At 42.9% G+C, this 21318-nt stretch overlaps 1 protein-coding gene across 4 annotated transcripts in view; it reads right to left on the bottom strand.

The window, feature by feature from the left end:
* zdbf2 (zinc finger, DBF-type containing 2) overlaps positions 1-21318 on the bottom strand; it is a 31286-nt gene that overhangs the window by 6662 nt on the left and 3306 nt on the right. For 2 of the 4 annotated variants that reach the window (XM_061786378.1, XM_061786370.1), the window contains 3 exons: positions 4890-4986; positions 3014-3171; positions 564-1059 (listed from right to left, as the gene is read on the bottom strand). In XM_061786378.1, coding sequence (XP_061642362.1) covers positions 564-1059; positions 3014-3171; positions 4890-4985 — 750 coding nt within the window. In that variant the 5' untranslated portion in view covers position 4986. Of the gene's footprint in view, positions 1-563; positions 1060-3013; positions 3172-4889; positions 4987-10059; positions 10173-10293; positions 10415-11507; positions 12915-21318 lie in introns of those variants that run through there. The other 2 variants (XM_061786388.1, XM_061786397.1) reach the window with 2 other exon arrangements.

Below are 21318 nucleotides of genomic sequence, written 5' to 3'. Positions count from 1 at the left end.
TTCGGATACACCACGCTCAAGTGAAGTAAAAAAAGATTTGGAAAATTAAGGTACTGTACTGCCTTCGTATGTGGACAAGGAGAGCTATCCATTTTCAAAACTAAATATTTATGTTTGTTCCTGAATATGATAAATTTCCATTGAATTATGCCCAATTCTCATAAATACACCTAGAAAAGTTCTACTGAGAAATACAGTGAACAACTGCATAATCAAAGTTCAGCATTTGCCTTTTTGCTGATTTTTGGGGAGAAAACCTATCCTTAGTTATTCACTGAAAAAGTCACCTTGTCGCTGTTTTTGTGTTTTGTCCAAAGCCATGTCTAATATAAAAATATTCCTTTGGCGCCATCATTGTAGCATCTTGGTATGTTGATGTGAGCGTAAGTTTATTTTGTCAGGCCATACCCTTCGCCAATAAAAAAAGAGAATTGCAAAAGAATCAATTCACTGTATTTCCAAAATTAACATCTCATGGAAATTTCCTGGAGACTATCCGAAGATTTAACAGAAATTTTACATCCTTTGCAACCCTACTCACGAGACAAGACATTTGGACCAACCTCCTCAATAGTTTGGTCCAAAAGGTCATCATGTGGCGATGAGATGACCTCCTCTTTGAAAGCTGCCCACTGCTCCTTATGGCAGCTTTGCCAAGGCTGTGGCACAGAAAAAGTACCTGGATGTGGACACTCAGGCGAAAGGATAGAGGTCAGAGATTTCTTGGTTTTCCTTCTGTCAGTTTTCCTGTGTGCCTTCCTGTGCAGAGGCGCCAGGGCCTGTTTTGGCAGATTTGTGTGCCCTGAGTGGATAGTCCTTGCATCCTCCTGCTCATTTAATTGTGTAAACGGCCTCTCCTGACTGGGCCCCATTGATGTTCTCTTCTCTAATTGGCTACAAGTGTCAGCATTTTCTTCTTGATTAGTCGACACGTTGTTTGAGCTGGGCAGATACTCGCGTGTGCCCAATGACAAGTCGTCGTCAGAGAAACAGACTTCATCAAGCTCCTCCCTCGGCAAAAGAGGAGTGGAGACGGACGGGAGGTCTGCATGAGACGGTCTATTGACACAAACGTACACAACAATTAATCATCAAAACATGCTCAACACAGTGAGGTGAATTTCCGGGTCTGAGAAAGTGCTCACGTTGAGTGGAAGCAAAGAATACTCCAAGACACAGGCAGTTGGGTAAATCAGGTTTATTGAACAAGCCTTTGTGTCTTAACAGCTGTTTTCATGGTCAGATTCGCTAGCAGCCCACCCCCGAAAATATTGGTCACGAGCTTATAAAGTCTCACATCTGTGGGACTCTTAAGTACCGCCCCTAGGCCTGATTGGTTCACTAAGGTTTGAATTTTACAGCTACTTCCTCTTACCTATACTTGGCGTCACTTTTAGTCCACCAGGTGGCCCTCTTATCATTGAATCAACCGAAACCCCAAAGGAATGAATGAGTCTGGAGTTGACCCACCAAATGGCGATCATAAACTTTGATGTTACACAAACAGCCCCCGTTTATGGCTCAATTCATAGTTTACCAGGGGACGTATTGCACAGTAAACTGCAGGGGAGATCTATAGATAAGCATTTGCACTCAGGAATGCAATTGTCCTCTTTGAAGCTTAAAGTTGAAAAAGAGATCTTTGAAGCAGTCAACACCTCTGCAGGCGTCCCGCTACACTGAAAATGTCTCTTTGAGTGCTTATTAAAAAACACTACATACACAGGAAAAGGTTTTGTCAATGGTGGTGAATCAACTACTAATAACAAAGAAGATGTAAATGCAAGCAAGCCAGCCAAGTATAAGCTTGTTCATTGAGGAAGTATTGCCTTTGGGGACCTTTTAAAACTAATCTGTTTTAAAACTCATACTGAGGAAAAACAGTGATGTCAATGTTTGCAGTGTAACGCATTTTGAGCTTTTGACAACTGTTTCTGTGCACAGTAAACTCCATAAACAGTTGAGTATGAAAACAGAGGACTTACACATTTGTGTTGAGTGCATAGTCTAACGTTGCAAAAAAAAAAGTACTCAAAAGTACTGTATGTATAAAATGTTTGGTTGAGTTGTTTGTGAGTATTGTAAGAAAACAATAAGCAATGCTGTGCCATAAATCCAGGCAACAGAAAATTTTATTCATGAGCAGTCCCTCATTAATCACCTTAACTCTAAATTGCCACCATGTCAATTCTTGAATCAACGTCATGCTGAAAACGTCGATAGCTGTCCGATACACAATACCCTAAAGAAGTGCAGTGTTAGTAATGGCCAGCGAGCCAGAAGCAGAGAAGATAATTTTCAAACGGACGGTAAAATTTCGAAGGAGGAGAGAGGTCTTCAGGTGGAAATTGGGAGCATGCAGGAAATAGGGAGCCACAAAAAGAATGTCTAGTGTAAAGTAGGATTGGGAATCTCTTGCATGAGGCCAATTCAATACATATCCACTGTAGATACACAGAATATGATCGATTAAAAAAACGATATGTTTAAGGGCGGAACGATTCGGTTCGGTATGGGAGTGATATGATTATCCGATATGATTTGATTTGGTGAGGAAACAATACGATAGTTAACATTTGTTGATGTTGACAATCATGAAGAAGGAACCTTGATTAGACTCGATTTAACCTAATTCTATAAAATGACATTTATCTAACCCAATTTTCGGACATGTAAAAGACCATTTATCTCTGAGAATTGTTGGTTCATGGCACTGTAAAAAATAAACATTATATATCTTCATTTTCAATATCAAATTATTTAAATAGACCACAACAATTCCTTTTGCAGAGAAAATAATCTGCACAAACAAACAATAGTTAATAGCACACAGTGCTATTCTTTATTTATTTATTTATTTATTTTAACCTGTCTTGTTCAGCTGCATGGCCATGCAGAACGGTGGATCAAAATGCCTTTTGTGCTTGACCAAATTTATCATAGTTTCCGCTTGAAGCCTTTGAGCAACCCAAAGAATGACCTTTTGGGACACCTTGTATTTAGGATTTGTTACCTGGGGTCATTGTAGCAGTGCGGGTGGTGCAACACGACATCCTGCAGGAATCGCTCCAGCAGAGTTGCTTTGGCTTGGCTGCTGTCAGCAAAGGAACAACTGGTGGAGACCCTGGAGGACGCTTGAACACAATCCTGGTGTCTGAGACTGGACAGGTGCTGAAAACAATAATCTGAATTTAATAATCATAATAGCCTGAACAAATTTAATACGTTTCAAGTAGAGACCACACAATTTTCACAAAAATCGCTGTATATGGATCTCATGCCAGTGGCTGGAGATGCCACAGTAACTACTTGTCCTCCCAGACAAAATCCTTTTCTCTGGTGTTTATACAGCACGTCCACAAAGTATTCAGAGCGCTTCACTTTTCCCACATTAATTATGATAGATTAAATCAATTAATTTTATTTGTCAAAAGTTTACACACAAAACCCCATAATGACACTGTGAATGTCCTTGAGTGGCCCAGCCAGAGCCCAGACTTGAATCCGATTGAACAGGGAGGGATCGGAAAATGGGCGGCCGATGCTCCCAAACTGCCCAAAGATGGTGTGCCAATCAAGTTTGTGGCACCATATGCAAAAAGACGAGGCTTTCAGTGTTTTATTGTAAGGTGCATCAACAAAGTACAGTGGAACCTTGATAAAACAGACCCCCGCTATAACGGATATCGGATACAACGGAGCATCGGGACTAAATAATGTGTCCAAAAATAGTTTCCATTTGTTACTTAAACTGCCGCTGGCAAAGTCTGTTAGTTCCACAATTGGCCGCTGTTGTTTACTGGCGCTGTGGTGCACTGCAGGCAGAGAATGGGACTGGCGTATTTCCGGGTCACAGATATACACAATTTTTTTTTATTAAATTACGAAAGACGCGCCTCCCATGCCTACGTGGCGGCCATTTTGAATGCGGGGCATTGACGTGGCGGCCATGTCATGATGGATATATCCATTGTCTATTGTACATAAACTCGCAGTGCAGCTGGAGAGAGAGCACAGCATGGCGGCACTGTTTAATGTGAGGAATACAAAACAGGTCTCTGGAGTGCTGGAACATGCTAATTTTTTGTACAGAAACTGCTTTTTTGGGGGGGGGGGGGGTTGTCAACAATGTCACCATGACCAAGCACACAAGTGTGGTAAGTTTGGACAAAATGTGCAACTTTCAAACAGTTTCAAACTTTTTTTACATATTTATTTACAATAACTTTGTACTGTACTGGGCCTTTGTACTGTACTGGGCTGGGCAATGAAAAAAAACCTACAAAACAATTATTTTGTACTGTATAGTAATATGGGTGCATATGCAGGGCTCGAAGTTTGTTGTACAGAGAAAATTGCAAGGCATAGTCGACACTACAAAACGGTCAGACTGTCATAACTTGTGGTTGTTAGCTTCCCCCTGCCTTGTGCGCACCTGCTCCTGAGAGCATCTTCCCCACCTGCGCCTTGTTTACCCTAATTACCACATGCATTTAACCTCGTGTCTCATTCTATCTGGTCGCCAGTTTGTTGTACCTTGTCGTCACGTTCCAGCATTCCTAGGTTTAGGGTTAGGAAGACTTTCACAGGTATGTCTAACCCTGTTTGGTTGGGTTGTCGTTGAGTAATTTAACAAAACAAAACGGATAGCTACTAGCAGACAATGCCACGCTATTCATTTTCATCATTAAAAGAGAACATCTGTGCAATTAATCCAAGCAACAGAAAAGTCTTGTAATTAGCCAGTCTCTCAATGATCACTTTGTGGTGAAAAGGTCTATAAACAGAACATCATTGTTTTTTTTGTTTTTTTTTCCATTTAAAACCATCTTGTGTAAACAGTCCTCAAACTACCCACGGTGATACAGGCCACATAAAGATCACGTCACCTGATCTAGGTCGCTGTAGAGGACTCTGCAGTAGGCGCAGTAACCTCGCCTGCATGGTGTACATCTGGATGGCCCTGGCTGTGACTCCGCCCACATCCTGTGACATACATTCAATACATTTTGTCATTATTTTTTACAATTTGCATTTATTTTCCTTACTTTGGAATATATTTCAAGGAAACCTTTGCGCAACAATGCAAATATAAATGTGATAGCGTATATGGCGCATGCTTACAAATACAGCATAGCATTACTCGCTCTATAGCGAAAGCAATGCAGTCATTCAACATGTTGAGAAAACAGCACTTAATGAAAGGCTGCAGACTTTTAATAGGCCCGACGATTTTTGATGCAAAACAGGCTGCTTTGATCCCCAATCCGATCACTGAGATCGGAAATCGGTCCCATGTCAGCAATAAAATGAGCATCGGATCAGCTTGGACTGAATCTAAAATCTCTGATTTTACCACTCTTATACAAGCAGTTTATTCCTAACTCCGCTCCAGCATTTTTATCCAGCAGTGCCCTGACGACATGTGGATCCCACGTGATCACAGCAACAGGTAGCTAAGGTGCTAAATAGTAGCAAGGAGTAAGAGTGACTGTTTCTTGCTTAAAGTCGTTTATTGACACTCCAGTTGACGTTCACTGTAAAACTAAACTCACATAAAAAAATTACTCCTATTGTTCAACAACATCACAGCTTTCGTTTTTCTTCACAAAAATTGCTAGCTCAAAGCTAACACACAATTAATGAAAAACACCATTGACGAGCTAACGAAAATTAGCATAGCAAAATAATGAATATTGGTACACAAACACTGTATAATCACAAACAGGCAATATAACAATACTCTCTGGCATATATTCTTCAAACTGTGAAAAACGAGTTGTAGTAACAATATTCGATCATGACGTCTTTCTTTGTTACTAAAAGTGTACATATCATTGTACCACACTGCCCCTCAGAGGCCAAGACGTGCACAGCAGGAACAGCGATTGTCAATAAAACTAAACCCCAGTTGCATTAAAAAGTTCAAGTGTACTGCAGCACGTGGAGAAAGCAAATCATGTTCCCACCATATACATAAAAAAAAAACTGAATTTAACTTTGTTATTTTGCACTTTAAAAAATAGAATTTTATTTCGTATTTGAGATTTTCATGGTTTTCAAATCTTTTTATTTAATCTATTCAAATGTAGAATATGCTTATGTTTAACTTAAGCAGTTGTTATGCTGCAATTTAAATATATTTTTTTATTGGTTTTATTTAAGTTATTTTTAAGGATTTACATTTTTATTTTTAAAGTTACTTTATGTAACCCACTGGTTAATAATAACTGGGTCATATTGAAGTGGTAGTTCAATATCAAAAAGGCCCAGCAGAGGATGTACTTCCTGTGGCTTCTGAGGAAGCACGGCCTGCCACAGGAGCTTTTGAGGCAGTTCTACGCAGCGATCATCGAATCAGTCCTCTGTTGATCCATCACAGTCTGGTTTGGTGCTGCTACAAAAAAAGGACAAACTCCGATTGCAACGGACAATCAAAACTGCTGGAAAGATTGTCGGTACCCCCCCTACCCACCCTTGAGGACTTGCATGCTGCCAGAACTAAGACAAGAACATGCCAAATCCTTTCGGACCCTCCACATCCTGGTCACCAGCTCTTTCAGCTCCTTCCCTCAGGTAGGCGCTACCAAACAATGCTAAGAAATAAAACTAAAACTAGCAGACATTCCAACAGCTTCTTTCCTCTTGCCATTAACTTCTTAAACAGTTAATTTACAATTCCATTGCAACATGCTGCCAATTCTTTTGTCTTGAGTTTGTTGTCACATTTCTGTCGGGCCAATTATACATTACTCGTGCGCTCACTGTAGTAGTCTTGCCACACTGCACTATTTGCATATCTATTGTTGACCAATACTGCCCACTCATGTGCCTGAGTAGTATCTGCACCACTTGGACAATCGACTGAGTAGTATCTGCAACATTTGCACAATCGATATTGTCCCAGATTATCGCACTACTAGTCACTTTAAACTGCATACATTTCTTGAAGTCTCGGCGCCCTTTGCACAATGGTCATTGCACCGGACTATTGCTCTATTAGTCATTCAAACTGCTCTCATTGCTAGAGAACTCTGCATCTTTTTGCACAATTGTATAAAAAAAATAATAATAATAATTTGTACCGGAATTGGCGGCACGGTAGCCGACTGGTTAGAGCGTCAGCCTCACAGTTCTGAGGACCCGGGTTCAATCCCCGGCCCCGCCTGTGTGGAGTTTGCATGTTCTCCCCGTGCCTGCGCGGGTTTTCTCCGGGCACTCCGGTTTCCTCCCACATCCCAAAAACATGCATGAATTGGAGACTCTGAATTGCCCGTAGGCATGACTGTGAGTGTGAATGGTTGTTTGTTCCTATGTGCCCTGCGATTGGCTGGCAACCAGTTCAGGGTGTACCCCGCCTCCTGCCCGATGACAGCTGGGATAGGCTCCAGCACGCCCGCGACCCTAGTGAGGAGAAGCGGCTCAGAAAATGGATGGATGGATGGATGTACCGGAATTACCAGATTGCTAGCAACCTTTTATTACTCAGTTTATTTTTCTCAATGTCTTTATGTCTCAAAAGTATTCTCTGTCAATTGTCTGTTGTCGTACTAGAGCGGCTCCAACTACCGGAGACAAATTCCTTGTGTGTTTTTGACATATTTGGCGAAATAATGATTCTGATATAATAATCATTTCAAATAATACAAGGCAAATACAATTACAAATAAGAAATAAAATAAGGCATTCGCAAGAGAACTCGCAATAAGATATCCATAACATACAACAAATATTTAAAATACAAGGCAGATACGATTACAAAAACAAGGCTGACACAATTAAAATAAGGCATCTCGAAATTGCACAATTAACAGTTTTGCACTTTGAACACACACTGGCATGAAACACTATAACTGCCACCTACATTTTGACCCTTCTTGCCTTTCTTGATACAGTCATCAATAATGTCATCATATGAAATCTGTTCAGCAATTTCATGATTGATGATGGCAAGGCCAGTGAGGCATTCCTGAGACATAGTGGACCTCAGGTTTTGACAAGTTTCAGCTTAGAAAAGATTTCTGCTTCAGCCACAGTTACAGGAAGAGTAACTGCAATTCTCAGAGAAGTCCACAAATTTGGGTACATTTCTGAGAGTTCGATCTCATGCACAAACCTCAGCAGCTCAAGAGCGATCATAGACTTTGATGGTAAATCAGGGAAATTCTTAAGCTCCTCTGCAAGCTCTTTGGCGTCCACGTCTGATTTGAGTCTGAAAAATCAAAGTAGCACCAAGGGCCTTACACTGTTCAGTGAGGTCATCATTTGAGAGATCTGGATAATTGGTAAAGTATTCCAAATTTATCTCCCACATTTTCCAATGTTATGAATCTCTCCTGGATAGAAGACACTGCAGCATCAAGAACAGCATTGAAAAATGACACTTTCAACTTCTTTAGGGCATCACTCAAAGGCTCATTAAATGCTTCACAAGATAAGTGCAGCTTTGTAGATCTTGGTCTTTTCTGTTGCAGAACAGACGCTATGTTCATGTCCTCACACATATCCTTGGCTGATATTTTTGCAGATGCAAAGCCTGTAGCTCTGTAGTTGTGGAGAGCTGTCTTTTTGAGGAGATTGACCGCTACATCCACATGCATGTTGGGAGACTGCATGAGTTTGCTCGCATGGTGGGTTTGGTTAAGGATGTCCTACCACACCACTGTACAAATGCTAAATCTGTATGCACCCACCCACCTCCTCATACAAAGACTGGGCCACAATCCTTATGACTGAGTCTTTGGTTTGGTCTCTCTCCTCACTCAAAACCTCTCTCACTGCAGCTGCTTGGTACCTCAGGGGCTCAATACTGTTGATAATACTTTCCCACCTTGTTTCAGACCACAGCTTCAGTGCAACGCTTACATGTGTTTTTAGGATGGCCCATCTCTAAGTGGAGGGTGAAAACAATGTGTAGAGCTTCTACAAAATTCCAAAGTAACTTGTGGCGTTAACAGATCCCTTAGCATCTGCCACAAGCAAGCTTACTGTATGAGCTTCAAAAAAGAGAACTCAAGGATTCAGTTCAAGGAGCCTGGCTTGAATGCCCTTGTTCTTTTTCTCGTCATGGTAGCCCCATTGTCATATGACTGACCTCTGTAGTCCTCAAAGGGAATTTTCAGCTCTCAGGGATGCCAAACACTGCACTGTGGATTCATCAGCTTCCAAAAACCCAGTAAAATGTTCCTTTATGTGGGGCATCTCTCGTAGTGACACAATTGGTCATAACCTCTTTCATAAAATTTCCATTTGATGGAGAAAATAATGTTTCTGTATGTCCTCTTACTGGCAAAATTCCTAGCCGTGAGTGACTGAACGATAGCAGTGCAACGAGTCAGCACCACTCTCCATCTTACTCACTCCTCCTTCAGAGGTGCCATCTCTTTTTTTGTCAATTGTTTCACCTTTTTTAATTCTCACTGACAGTTCCTTTCACATTTTCATAGAGTGTTCGGGGGCACGGTGTAAGACTGGTTAGCACGTCTGCCTCACAGTTCTGAGGACCGGGGTTCAAATCCCGCCTGTGTGGAGTTTGCATGTTCTCCCTGTGCCTGCATGGGTTTTCTCCGGGTACTCCGGTTTCCTCCCACAACCCCAAAAAATGCATGGTAGGTTGACTGAAGACTAAATTGCCCGTAGTTGTGAATGTGAATGGTTGTTTGTTTTTATGTGCCCTGCGATTGGCTGGCGACCAGTTCAGGGTGCACCCGGCGATCCCACTCTTGCCCGGCGATAGCTGGGGTAGGCTCCAGCACGCCCGCGACCCTAGTGACGATAAGCGGTGAAGAAAATGGATGGATGAACTGTTCGGGACAATTGTCATGGGAGGAGAGAAGTGAACTTAAATGCTTCCAATCTGTCAGTCCTGTGCTTGTTAAATGGATACTCCTTTTAAAAAATAGCTTGCAGCAGAAGCAAACAAGAAAAAAAGTTTTTCTGAGAATACACCAACCAGCTTCTCTGTATCTTTTCATTGCTAACCAATGTCTTCTGAAAATACTAGTGGTCGCAGCTTCTTCCATCCCTCTCATTTCTCTGGAAAACAAAGTCAGGTACTACCTTACTTGGTCCTTTGCAAATCAGCTCTACTGCAATATTGTCAATGATAACTGAAGGCCAGTCTGCAGGGTCCGTTGACAGGGGGTCATCAGACAGTTCAGTTCCAGGCATTTCTATGGGCATACATTTGCATTAGTATACACAAGTTACATGTAATAAAGAGCATTCAATAACCTAATCCAGAAATGGGCAACAAAAATAATGCTGGCGACCACAATTTTTTGTCAGCCCTACCAAGCGGTTCCATGAGACCACGATATTCTTGGTCGAGTTTTCTCGTACCACAGCTTTTCGCCATTGCATCATTACGCTCTCTTCCTGCTAATTTTCATCAAGGCGTCGCCACTCTTCTTCTCTGATGGACAAGGTATGGTGCTTTAGTATGGGATGCCTGTTATCTAGTGGTGAATGGTATTATTACAACTTAAAACTGCTCAGTTACGGTAGAAGAAACGTATTTATAAAAATAATAATAATAATGTTTTAATTAATCTAGGGGACACTCAGAGGATGGACTCAGGCCACGATTCCTCTACCACATTCAAAACATTTAAAACATTTCCCCCCCCCCCCCCCCTAAAATTAATTGAGGGTCCACTTGAAGTGTGCATGCGGCCCGCGGGCTGCCAGTTGCCCATCCCTGGCCAAATCTTTGCAGAATATAATGCACCCCCTCTCTATAAGACACACACATACAGCAAAATAACTTAAGCCACACACAAACAACTGAAAGTAGAAGCAAATCGGTCTTCATCCTCTGGATCAGATACATTTGTGGCTGAGAGGGTGGAGTATTCCTCTCCCTGGGGTTCGAAGACCATACTTGAGGTCTGTGCAGCTGAAGTTGATGGCTCCTCATGTTGACCAGTGGCAGTGGCAGTGCTCTAAAATATTTCAGATGTGCCCCTGAATTGCATACACAATAAATTTAAAATAACTATCCTCCTCCATTTTACCAAACATTTAAAATTATATGTAGGTAATAACTAACGACTTGTTTTTAAATAGGGTATCACAAAAACATTGAAGTAATGCATTAATCACCACAGTAAGATAACTTTCCCAACTAATGTAGTCTTATAGTGTAAGAATTATTTTTTCTTGCTAAGCCAGCTGTAGACTCAATACATTATACAGTACTCTCGTCCTGGGTTCATGGGTTGCATAGCATACATGCTAACAAACAACCATTAGCCTATACGTCATGAGGAGACGACAAATCAACATTACACCTCTTCCGGATAAGAGCCTATTCATTTTATGCTTAACACGGTCAAAAATAGTCAATAGCTACATCAGTGTCTACAGTTTACTATAACCTATCGAACCAGCGGCTACCAAAACGTACACTGAAGTTATAGCTTTCCTTACGAATTACAGTATGTTATATTGTTCCAAGAAACACACATAATTCCTATCATAATCCAGTGACACAGACAGCTTCTTACCTTTATCTTTAGCTCGTATTTCCTCCTCTTCTTTTCTAACTTGAGAACCTGATGGTTTTGACCTTTTCTTGTCCATCTTCTATCAGTGTTATTTTGGGAGTCCAGTGTCTTCGCTCATTCCCCAACCCAAGAATCATGACAATGTAAACCAATTCCCACTATCCCACTACGCCTTGGTGTGGAGACACATCACCCAGTAAAAAATAATTGTGATGTTATATTCTTGGATTCATAATATTATTAGGAATTAAATGTTTATTTTTAGTTTTATTTGGAAGTATCTACTGGGGTGATTTCCTTAGCCAAGTTTGCTATGAGTTGCACTATTACATGATGCATAAGCTACCTACGGTCGCTGACGAAGAAAGCATAAATTCTCTGTCCCCCGCCTCCTTCCCTTCAGCAGGTTATGTGTGAGATTACTTATTCAGATCAGGAGCAGAAGCAAGCAGGCAGAGGCACACATAAACAGAAGGAGCTCACCTCCCACAAATGGATGATATAAACACTTCGTTGTTAATTATGTCTTCCTCTATATCGTAATGTGTGGTGTTTTTTTGTTTCTTCATTTGTTTTGGTTTGGTTTGATTTAGCGAGCTCTTGTTATTACTCCAGCCAAGAATTCTGACAGCCATACAGGAATTCATAATATCCAACAGATACATCTTTATTATATAAAGTTATTGAAAATAATAATTGGTGGATGATTTGCCACGTTTTATTTTATTGTGAAGCATCCACCCGTGGCACCCCTTCCCCTTCTTCCACAATTTAGCATCCCTGGCCAACCAGCCGCTTTTCAGCAGAGAACCCCCCATAAAAAACCTTCACCAAACAGGGGAGGGTACCCACTTGTCCCACCACCACAAATTGGCATTCGAAAACCAAACAGTGTACTGGTAGGTTGTTGGAGCAGCATGGGCACTCACTTGGGTGGTAGGTGTTCAGGCGGCATGGGAACCCGCTTGAAAAAAACAAAACAAATAGTTGCTACTCTAACAACACACATAGTCCTATATGTAGATTAGAGTGACATACTACACATTCTGATCCACTATCTACGAATGCATTGCAGGCTGTTATGCTTTCAACTGAGGTAGTAAGTACTGTGTGATGAGTTTAAGCACTCTTCCCCAGTTTGTTCTACCAATGACAAGTCAAATAACTACCAGACTCCTGCAGTATTAATCTCTCACCACGCCCACAGCAACTCTGAATATAGTATGCATTCTAGACCATGCAGTCTTATTAATATTACTACTATGAATACTCTGGCACCGATCAGCCCACTTTAATGACAATCAGTCTTATGCATATTGGATCACTGTCCTCAAAATCTTTGCTCGTCAATGATCTTACCAGAGACCATAATCTTAATATGATTGGTCTTTGCGAGACCAAATGAATTCTTATTCCTATTAAGAAAAGTAGGGGGGTTCGCCTTAATCTCTGAATCCATTTATAACTACTAACCCAAAGATCGACTTTAAAACATTTGAGGCTCTCGTTATGCAAGCTACAATACCATTCCTGCGCTATCTTGCAGTTATCTGACTTGGTGACCCATGTAGACAATATATTAATCATGGGTAGGCCTTTCACAATAATTACTATATAGACTTCTGGTTTGATAAAAAAAAAAAAAAAAAAAAGGGACACGATGGTGTGTCCAGAATCGAGTGAACTGTGGTGAGCCGGCATGCGGATCACATAGTGAGCCGACACAGTTGGACGGCTGTGTCATTAGCTGCTAGTGGGCTCATGGAACGCCGGCGTATCGGTACACGCTTACCGGTGTTGGCTCTGTCTAATACTCCATAGCCTTTCTTTATGTGCACTGTGTAGATTCACACAAGAGAGACACTTAAGGGAAAGTTAAAGGTTTGTTGTATTCACTAGGCCGGCCGGGAGCTAACGACCGGTTTGGGCTTCTAAACCGATTATAATCCAAATAGAAGGCTCCATAAAAACCAGGCTAGTCTTGCAGCTCTTTTTTTCTGACCCAGGAGGATCTATATCACAGAGTAAAGAAAAACAATTTATTAGAGAAACAAGAAAGGAAATTAGAAAGACAACAATAATACTGATCTAAAAGAAATAAAATAAAATTCTAAAATAAGGGCGGGGCTTATTTTTCATGATTTCAGACGCATTCAAAAACATCATTTATCGTGATAGCTTTTGAGAAAATATATCTTAAAAAAATTGTTAGCATGACAGCCCTAATCATGGGTGATTTTAATATTCAAATGAATTCCATGTCAGAACATCTTAGTGCAGCGTTTCATACAATAATTGATACTTTTGGTTTCGTGCAATTAATACATGAACCGACCCATAATAAGGGTAATACTTTAGGTTTGGTTTTAACCAAGGGGCATTGCGACCTCAAATGTAATGGTACTTCCCTATATCACTGCGATGTCCGACCTTCATAAAATTTGTCTTAGCCCAGTGCCCTTGCTATGCCACAGTAATAGCGTAATATTAGTTCAACTACTATTGCACTAGCTGAGCTATTACCCCCAGCAATTGCCTCATTTCCATCTTATGTGGGTCCTATTGATAATACATCCATTTTCTGAGCCGCTTATCCTCACACGGGCTGCGGGAGTGTTGGAGCCTATCCCAGCTATCATCGGGCAGGAGGCGGGGTACACCCTGAACTGGTTGCCAGCCAATCACACGGCACACAAACAACCATTCACACTCACATTCACACCTAGGGGCAATTTAGAGACTTCAATTACTCTACCATGCATGTTTTGGGGATGTGGGAGTAAACCAGAGTGCCTGGAGAAAACCCACGCAGGCACGGGGAGAACATGCAAACTCCACACAGGCGGGGCCGGGGATTGAACCCCGGTCCCCAGAACTGTGAGGCAGACACCCTAAACAGTCGCCCACCGTGCCTCCCTATTGATAATTTCACAAATAATTTTAATGTGGCTCTGTGTCGCGCTCTCGACACTGTAGCGCCATGAACACTCAAAACTCGCCCTAAGAAATTTACTCCTTGATTCACAGATGAAACCAGAGAAATAAAACAAGCAAGTCAGAAGCTTGAGCTTAAATTGTGTGAGACTCAACTATAGGGATAGTTAAATGAAATACAAACAAGCTCTTGTCAGCGAAAAGTAATTCTTTTTCCAAAATAATTTGTCTTAATAAATATCACCCTAATTATTTATTTGATACAGTAGCAATTCTAACCCAAAAGCAGCCTACTTTCTACAGCGTCTCATTTTCAGCTGATGACTTTATGCAAGTTTTTACTATTTAAAAAAAAAAAAAAAAAAAAACAATGACATTGAGGACACGTGCCTCAATTCCTGAATTCTTCGATCACAGAGACTAAAATGAGGACCATTGCGGATACCCGTCCGGCTATCCCCTCTCATTTTGAGAAAGTATCCTTTGACAGACTCAATGTAGCCCTATGGGGGGCACAAAGCCAGTGCAAACTGTAGGCCGGTCCCAAGCCTGGATAAAGGCAGAGGGTTGCGTCAGGAAGGGCATCCGGCTTAAAACTTTGCCAAACAAATATGAGCGTTCATCTAAATAATTCCATACCAGATCGGTCGTGGCCCGGGTTAACAACGTCCGCCCCCGGCACAGTTAACCTGCAGGGCGCCGGTGGAAATTCAGCTACTGTGGGTCGAAGACGAAGGAGAGGTGGAAAGCGGGTTCTTAGACAGAAAGAGAAGAGGAAAGCATATAGCCTAGAATTTAATGTGGGGACTTTGAATGTCGGGACTATGACAGGAAAATAACAAATGTTGGTTGACATGATGATTAGGAGAAAGGTTGATATATTGTGTCTCCAGGAGAGCAGGTGGAAAGGCAGTAAGGCTTGAAGCTTAGGGGCAGGGTTTAAATTATTTTACCACAGTGTAGATGGGAAGAGAAATGGAGTAGTGTTTATTGTAAAAGAAGAGTTAGCTAAGAATGTCTTGGAGGTGAAAGGAGTATCAGATCATGTGATGAGGCTGAAACTTTAAATTGAGGGTGCTATGTATAATGTGATGAGCGGCTATGCGCCACAGGTAAGATGTGATCTCCAGTTGAAAGTGAAATTCTGGAAGGAGCTAGACGAAGTAGTTCTGAGCATCCCAGACAGAGAGAGAGTCGTGATTGGTACAGACTGTAATGGACATGTTGGGGAAGGAAACAGGGGTGATGAAGAAGTAATGGCTAAGTACGGCATCCAGGAAAGGAACTTGCAGGGACAGATGGTGATAGACTTTGCAGGGACAGATGGTGATAGACTTTCCAAAAAGGATGTAAAGGGCTGTAGTGAGGCAGTGACATGGGGTGACCTACAAGAGCGGAGGTAGAAGCACGCAGGTGGATTACATCTTGTGCAGACGATGTAATCTGAAGGAGGTTACTGACTGTAAGGTAGTAGTCGGGGAGAGTGTGGCTTGACAGCATAGGATGGTGGTGTGTAAGATGACTCTGGTGGTGGGGAGGAAGATTAAGAAGAAAGGCAGAGCAGAGAACCATGTGGTGGAAGCTGAGAAAGGAAGAGTGTTGTGTGGCTTTTCAGGAAGAGGTGAGACAGGCTCTTGGTGGACAGAAGGAGCTTCCAGAAGACTGGACCACTACAGCCAAGGTGATCAGCGAAACAGCCAGGACAGTACTTGGTGTATCTATTCCTGTGGAGGTATGTAAGCATACAGGAGAGGTGGCTGTGGAGTTTTTAACGAGCTTGTTTAACAGAATTCTAGCGGGTGAGATGATGCCTGAAGAATGGCATAAAAGTGTGCTGGTCCCCATTTTTAAGAACAAGGGTGATGTGCAGAGCTGTGGGAACTATAGAGGAATAAAGTTGATGAGCCACATAATGAAGTTAGGGAAAAGAGTGGTGGAGGCTAGACTCAGCACATAAGTGAGTATTTGCGAGCAACAGTATGGTTTCAAGCCTAGAAAGAGTACCATTATTGCATTATTTGCCTTGAGGATGTTGAAGTACAGAGAAGCTCAGGAGCTACATTGTGTCTTTGTGGATCTAGAGAAAGCCTATGACAGAGTACCAAGAGAGGAACTGTGGTACTGCATGAGGAAGTCTGGAGTGGCAAAGAAGTATGTTACAATAATACAGGACATGTATGAGGACAGCAGAACAGTGGTGAGGTATGCTGTCAGTGTGACAGAGGAGTTTAAGGTGGAGGTGGGACTGCATCAGGGGTCAGACCTGAGGCCTTTCCTGTTTCCACTGGTGAAGGATAGGCTGACAGATAAGAATAGATTGGAATCCTGTGGACCATGATGTTTGCAGACGACATTGTGATGTGCAGTGAAAGCAGGGAGCAGATGGAGGAACAATTAAAAAGATGGAGGCATGCACTGGAAAGGAGAGGAATGAAGATTAGCCGAAGTAAGACAAAATATATGTGCATGAATGAGAGGGGTGGAGGCCGAACAGTGAGGCTCCAGGGAGAAGAGATTGCAAGGGTGGAGGAGTTTAAATACTTGGGGTCAACAGTCTAGAGCAGGGGTGCCAAAACTTTTTTGCCCCAAGATCTACTTGGAATGGGTGGAGGAAGCTGTCAGGTGTGTTATGTGACAGAAGAGTCTCTGCTCGGAAGAAGGGCAAATTTTATAAGACAGTGGTGAGGCCAGCCATGATGTACAGATTACAGACAGTGGCAGTGAAGAGACAACAGGAAGCAGAGCTGGATGTGGTGGAAATGAAGATGTTGAGGTTCTCTCTAGGTGTGACCAGGCTGGATAAAATTAGAAATGAGTTCATCAGAGGGACGGCCAAGGTTAGATGTTTTGGAGACAAAGACAGCAGATTTCGATGGTTTGGACACATCCAGAGGAGAGATAGTGAGTATATTGGAAGGATGATGATGATGAGGATGGAGCTGCCAGGCAAGAGAGCTAGAGCAGTGCTCCCCAACCTTCTTTGCACCGCGGACCGGTTAGGAGTCGGCCTTTTTCTCACGGACCGACTGTGGTGGTGTACACACACGTACACGTACATACACACACACCTCGCTTCTGCTTCCTCCTTCGCCGTTCTTGGTGCGTCAATGAGACTAGACTTTTAACTCCGTAAAAGTAGTTCTGCCTGTGTTGAGGAGCAACCTACGACTGTATCTGTATCAGAGCGGACTTGGTGCGTGAGAGTTAACTGTTGCGATAAACCCGTATTTGAAGTAGGACTCCTGATATAGTGTTGTTTCGTTCGCGAATGTTTCGTTCAAAAGAACAAATCTTTTCAGTAAACGTAATGAACTGAATTAGTTTATGAAATGATTTTGTTCTCTGAGCTCTCCCACCGTTAGCCAGCCCGCTCGGACCGGCATAAACAGAAGCGTTCGAGTTGGTTGGGACCGGAAACGGAAGGGTTCTGTGCAGTCTCGACATGTCAATTGAGACGCGCAGCTGGTGCGGCGGAGAAGATCCGGTCAATTTTCAAAATAAAAAACATTGACACGCAAATTGCAATACAGACAGAAATACAAATTATGGTATCGACGTGTGGAACAGACAACACGTCTTGAGACAGACAACATGTCATGCCCGGATCAGATTACAAGACAAAATTGCTCTTTCACGATTGAACTATGTCAGACTACTGCAATAAAATCTTGTATTCCGATACCCCCCCCCCCATCCCATTTTTTACGCTCATTGAGCTTTATCTTGTCAACTCAAATGCGACCGGATACACTCGTTACCCTGGCGACGACAACAAGAGTGGAGCGAGCCAACTGTATTATAAGGACAAAATGGGGGGAAACGTGTGTTGGTGGTCACCGGTGCTCAGGACAGGAGAGGACGTTTTTGGAGAAACATTTGCTGCCATCCAAGCAACGTCTTTTTCATGGACGCCCCTGTTTATTTCAGCAAGACAATGCCAACCCACATTCTGCACGTGTTACAACAGCGTGGCTTTGTAGTAAAAGAGTGCGGGTACTAGACTGGCCTGCCTGCCGTTCAAACCTGTCTCCCATTGAAAATGTGTGGCGCATTACGAACCGTAAAATACGACAACGGAGACCCCGGTCTGTTGAACAGCTGAAGCTGTACATCAAGCAAGAATGGGAAAGAATTCCACCTACAAAGCTTCAACAATTAGTGTCCTCAGTTCCCAAACATTTATTGAATGTTGTTAAAAGAAAAGGTGCTGTAACACAGTGGTAAACATGACCCTGTCCGATCTTTTTTGGAATGTGTTGCAGCCATAAAATTCTAAGTTAATGATTATTTGCCAAAAACAAAGTTTATCAGTTTGAACATTAAATATTTTATCTTTGTAGTGTATTCAATTAAATAATGCAGCCCTATGGGGGGCACAAGTCAGTGCAAACTGTAGGCCGGTCCCAAGCCCGGATAAATGCAGAGGGTTGCGTCAGGAAGGGCATCCGGCTTAAAACCTTGCCAAACAAATATGAGCGTTCATCCAAAGAATTCCATACCGGATCGGTCGTGGCCCGGGTTAACAACGTCCGCCACCGGCGCCGTCAACCTGCAGGGCGCTGTTGGAAATCCAGCTACTGTGGGTCGAAGTCAAAGTCAAAGAAGAAGAAGAAGAAGAGGTGGAAAGCGGGTTCTTCGGCAGAAAAGAGAAGAGAGAGTCGTAATTGGTGCAGATTGTAATGGACATGTTGGTGAAGGTAATAAGGGTGATGAAGAAGTGATGGGTAAGTACGGTATCCAGGAAAGGAACTTGGAGGGACAGATGGTGGTAGACTTTGCAACAAGGATGCAAATGGCTGTAGTGAACACTTTTTTCCAGAAGAGGCACGAACATAGGGTGACCTACAAGAGCGGAGGTAGAAGCACACAGGTGGATTACATCTTGTGCAGACGATGTAATCTGAAGGAGGTTACCAACTGTAAGGTAGTGGTAGGGGAGAGTGTGGCTAGACAGCATAGGATGGTGGTGTGTAAGATGACTCTGGTGGTGGGGAGGAAAATTAGGAAGACAAAGGCAGAGAAGAGAACCATGTGGTGGAAGTTGAGACAGGACGAGTGTTGTGCAGCTTTTCGGGAAGAGGTGAGACAGGCTCTCGGTGGACGGGAAGAGCTTCCAGAAGACTGGACAACTGCAGCCAAGGTGATCAGAGAAGCAGGCAGGAGAGTACTTGGTGTATCTTCTGGCAGGAAAGGAGAGAAGGAGACTTGGTGGTGGAACCTCACAGTACAGGAAATCATACAAGGAAAACGGTTAGCTAAGAAGAAGTGGGACACTGAGAGGACCGAGGAGAGGCGAAAGGAATACATTGAGATGCGACACAGGGCAAAGGTAGAGGTGGCAAAGGCAAAACAAGAGGCATATGATGACATGTATGGCAGGTTGGACACTAAAGAAGGAGAAAAGGATCTATACAGGCTGGCCAGACAGAGGGATAGAGATGGGAAGGATGTGCAGCAGGTTAGGGTGATTAAGGATAGAGATGGAAATATGTTGACTGGTGCCAGCAGTGTGCTAGGTAGATGGAAAGAATACTTCGAGGAGTTGATGAATGAGGAAAATGATAGAGAAGGGAGAGTAGAAGAGGCAAGTGTGGTGGACCAGGAAGTGGCAATGATTAGTAAAGGGGAAGTTAGAAAGGCATTAAAGAGAATGAAAAATGGAAAGGCAGTTGGTCCTGATGACATTCCTGTGGAGGTATGGAAGCATCTAGGAGAGGTGGCTGTGGAGTTTTTGACCAGCTTGTTCAATAGAATTCTAGTGCGTGAGAAGATGCCTGAGGAATGGAGGAAAAGTGTACTGGTGCCCATTTTTAAGAACAAAGGTGATGTGCAGAGCTGTGGCAACTATAGAGGAATAAAGTTGATGAGCCACACAATGAAGTTATGGGAAAGAGTAGTGGAGGCTAGACTCAGGACAGAAGTGAGTATTTGCGAGCAACAGTATGGTTTCATGCCTAGAAAGAGTACCACAGATGCATTATTTGCCTTGAGGATGTTGATGGAAAAGTACAGAGAAGGTCAGAAGGAGCTACATTGTGTCTTTGTAGATCTAGAGAAAGCCTATGACAGAGTACCCAGAGAGGAACTGTGGTACTGCATGCGGAAGTCTGGAGTGGCAGAGAAGTATGTTAGAATAATACAGGACATGTACGAGGGCAGCAGAACAGCGGTGAGGTGTGCTGTCGGTGTGACAGAAGAATTTAAGGTGGACGTGGGACTGCATCAGGGATCAGCCCTGAGCCCCTTCCTTTTTGCAGTGGTGATGGATAGGCTGACAGATGAGGTTAGACTGGAATCCCCGTGGACCATGATGTTTGCAGATGACATTGTGATCTGCAGTGAAAGCAGGGAGCAGCTGGAGGAACAGTTAGAAAGATGGAGGCATGCACTGGAAAGAAGAGGAATGAAGATTAGCCGAAGTAAAACAGAATATATGTGCATGAATGAGAGGGGTGGTGGGGGAAGAATGAGGCTACAGGGAGAAGAGATGGCAAGGGTAGAGGACTTTAAATACTTGGGGTCAACCGTCCAGAGCAATGGTGAGTGTGGTCAGGAAGTGAAGAAACGGGTCCAAGCAGGTTGGAACGGGTGGAGGAAGGTGTCAGGTGTGTTATGTGACAGAAGAGTCTCTGCTAGGATGAAGGGCAAAGTTTATAAAACAGTGGTGAGGCCAGCCATGATGTACGGATTAGAGACAGTGGCACTGAAGAGACAACAGGAAGCAGAGCTGGAGGTGGCGGAAATGAAGATGTTGAGGTTCGCTCTCGGAGTGACCAGGTTGGATAAAATTAGAAATGAGCTCATCAGAGGGACAGCCAAGGTTCGATGTTTTGGAGACAAAGTTAGAGAGAGCAGACTTCAATGGTTTGGACACGTC

This window comes from Phyllopteryx taeniolatus, chromosome 1 (genome assembly GCF_024500385.1).
Source record: "Phyllopteryx taeniolatus isolate TA_2022b chromosome 1, UOR_Ptae_1.2, whole genome shotgun sequence".
NCBI classification, from domain to species: Eukaryota; Metazoa; Chordata; class Actinopteri; order Syngnathiformes; family Syngnathidae; genus Phyllopteryx; species Phyllopteryx taeniolatus.
The sequence above is the reverse complement of the archived record's forward strand: the minus strand, read 5'-3'. Positions and strand labels throughout refer to the sequence as shown.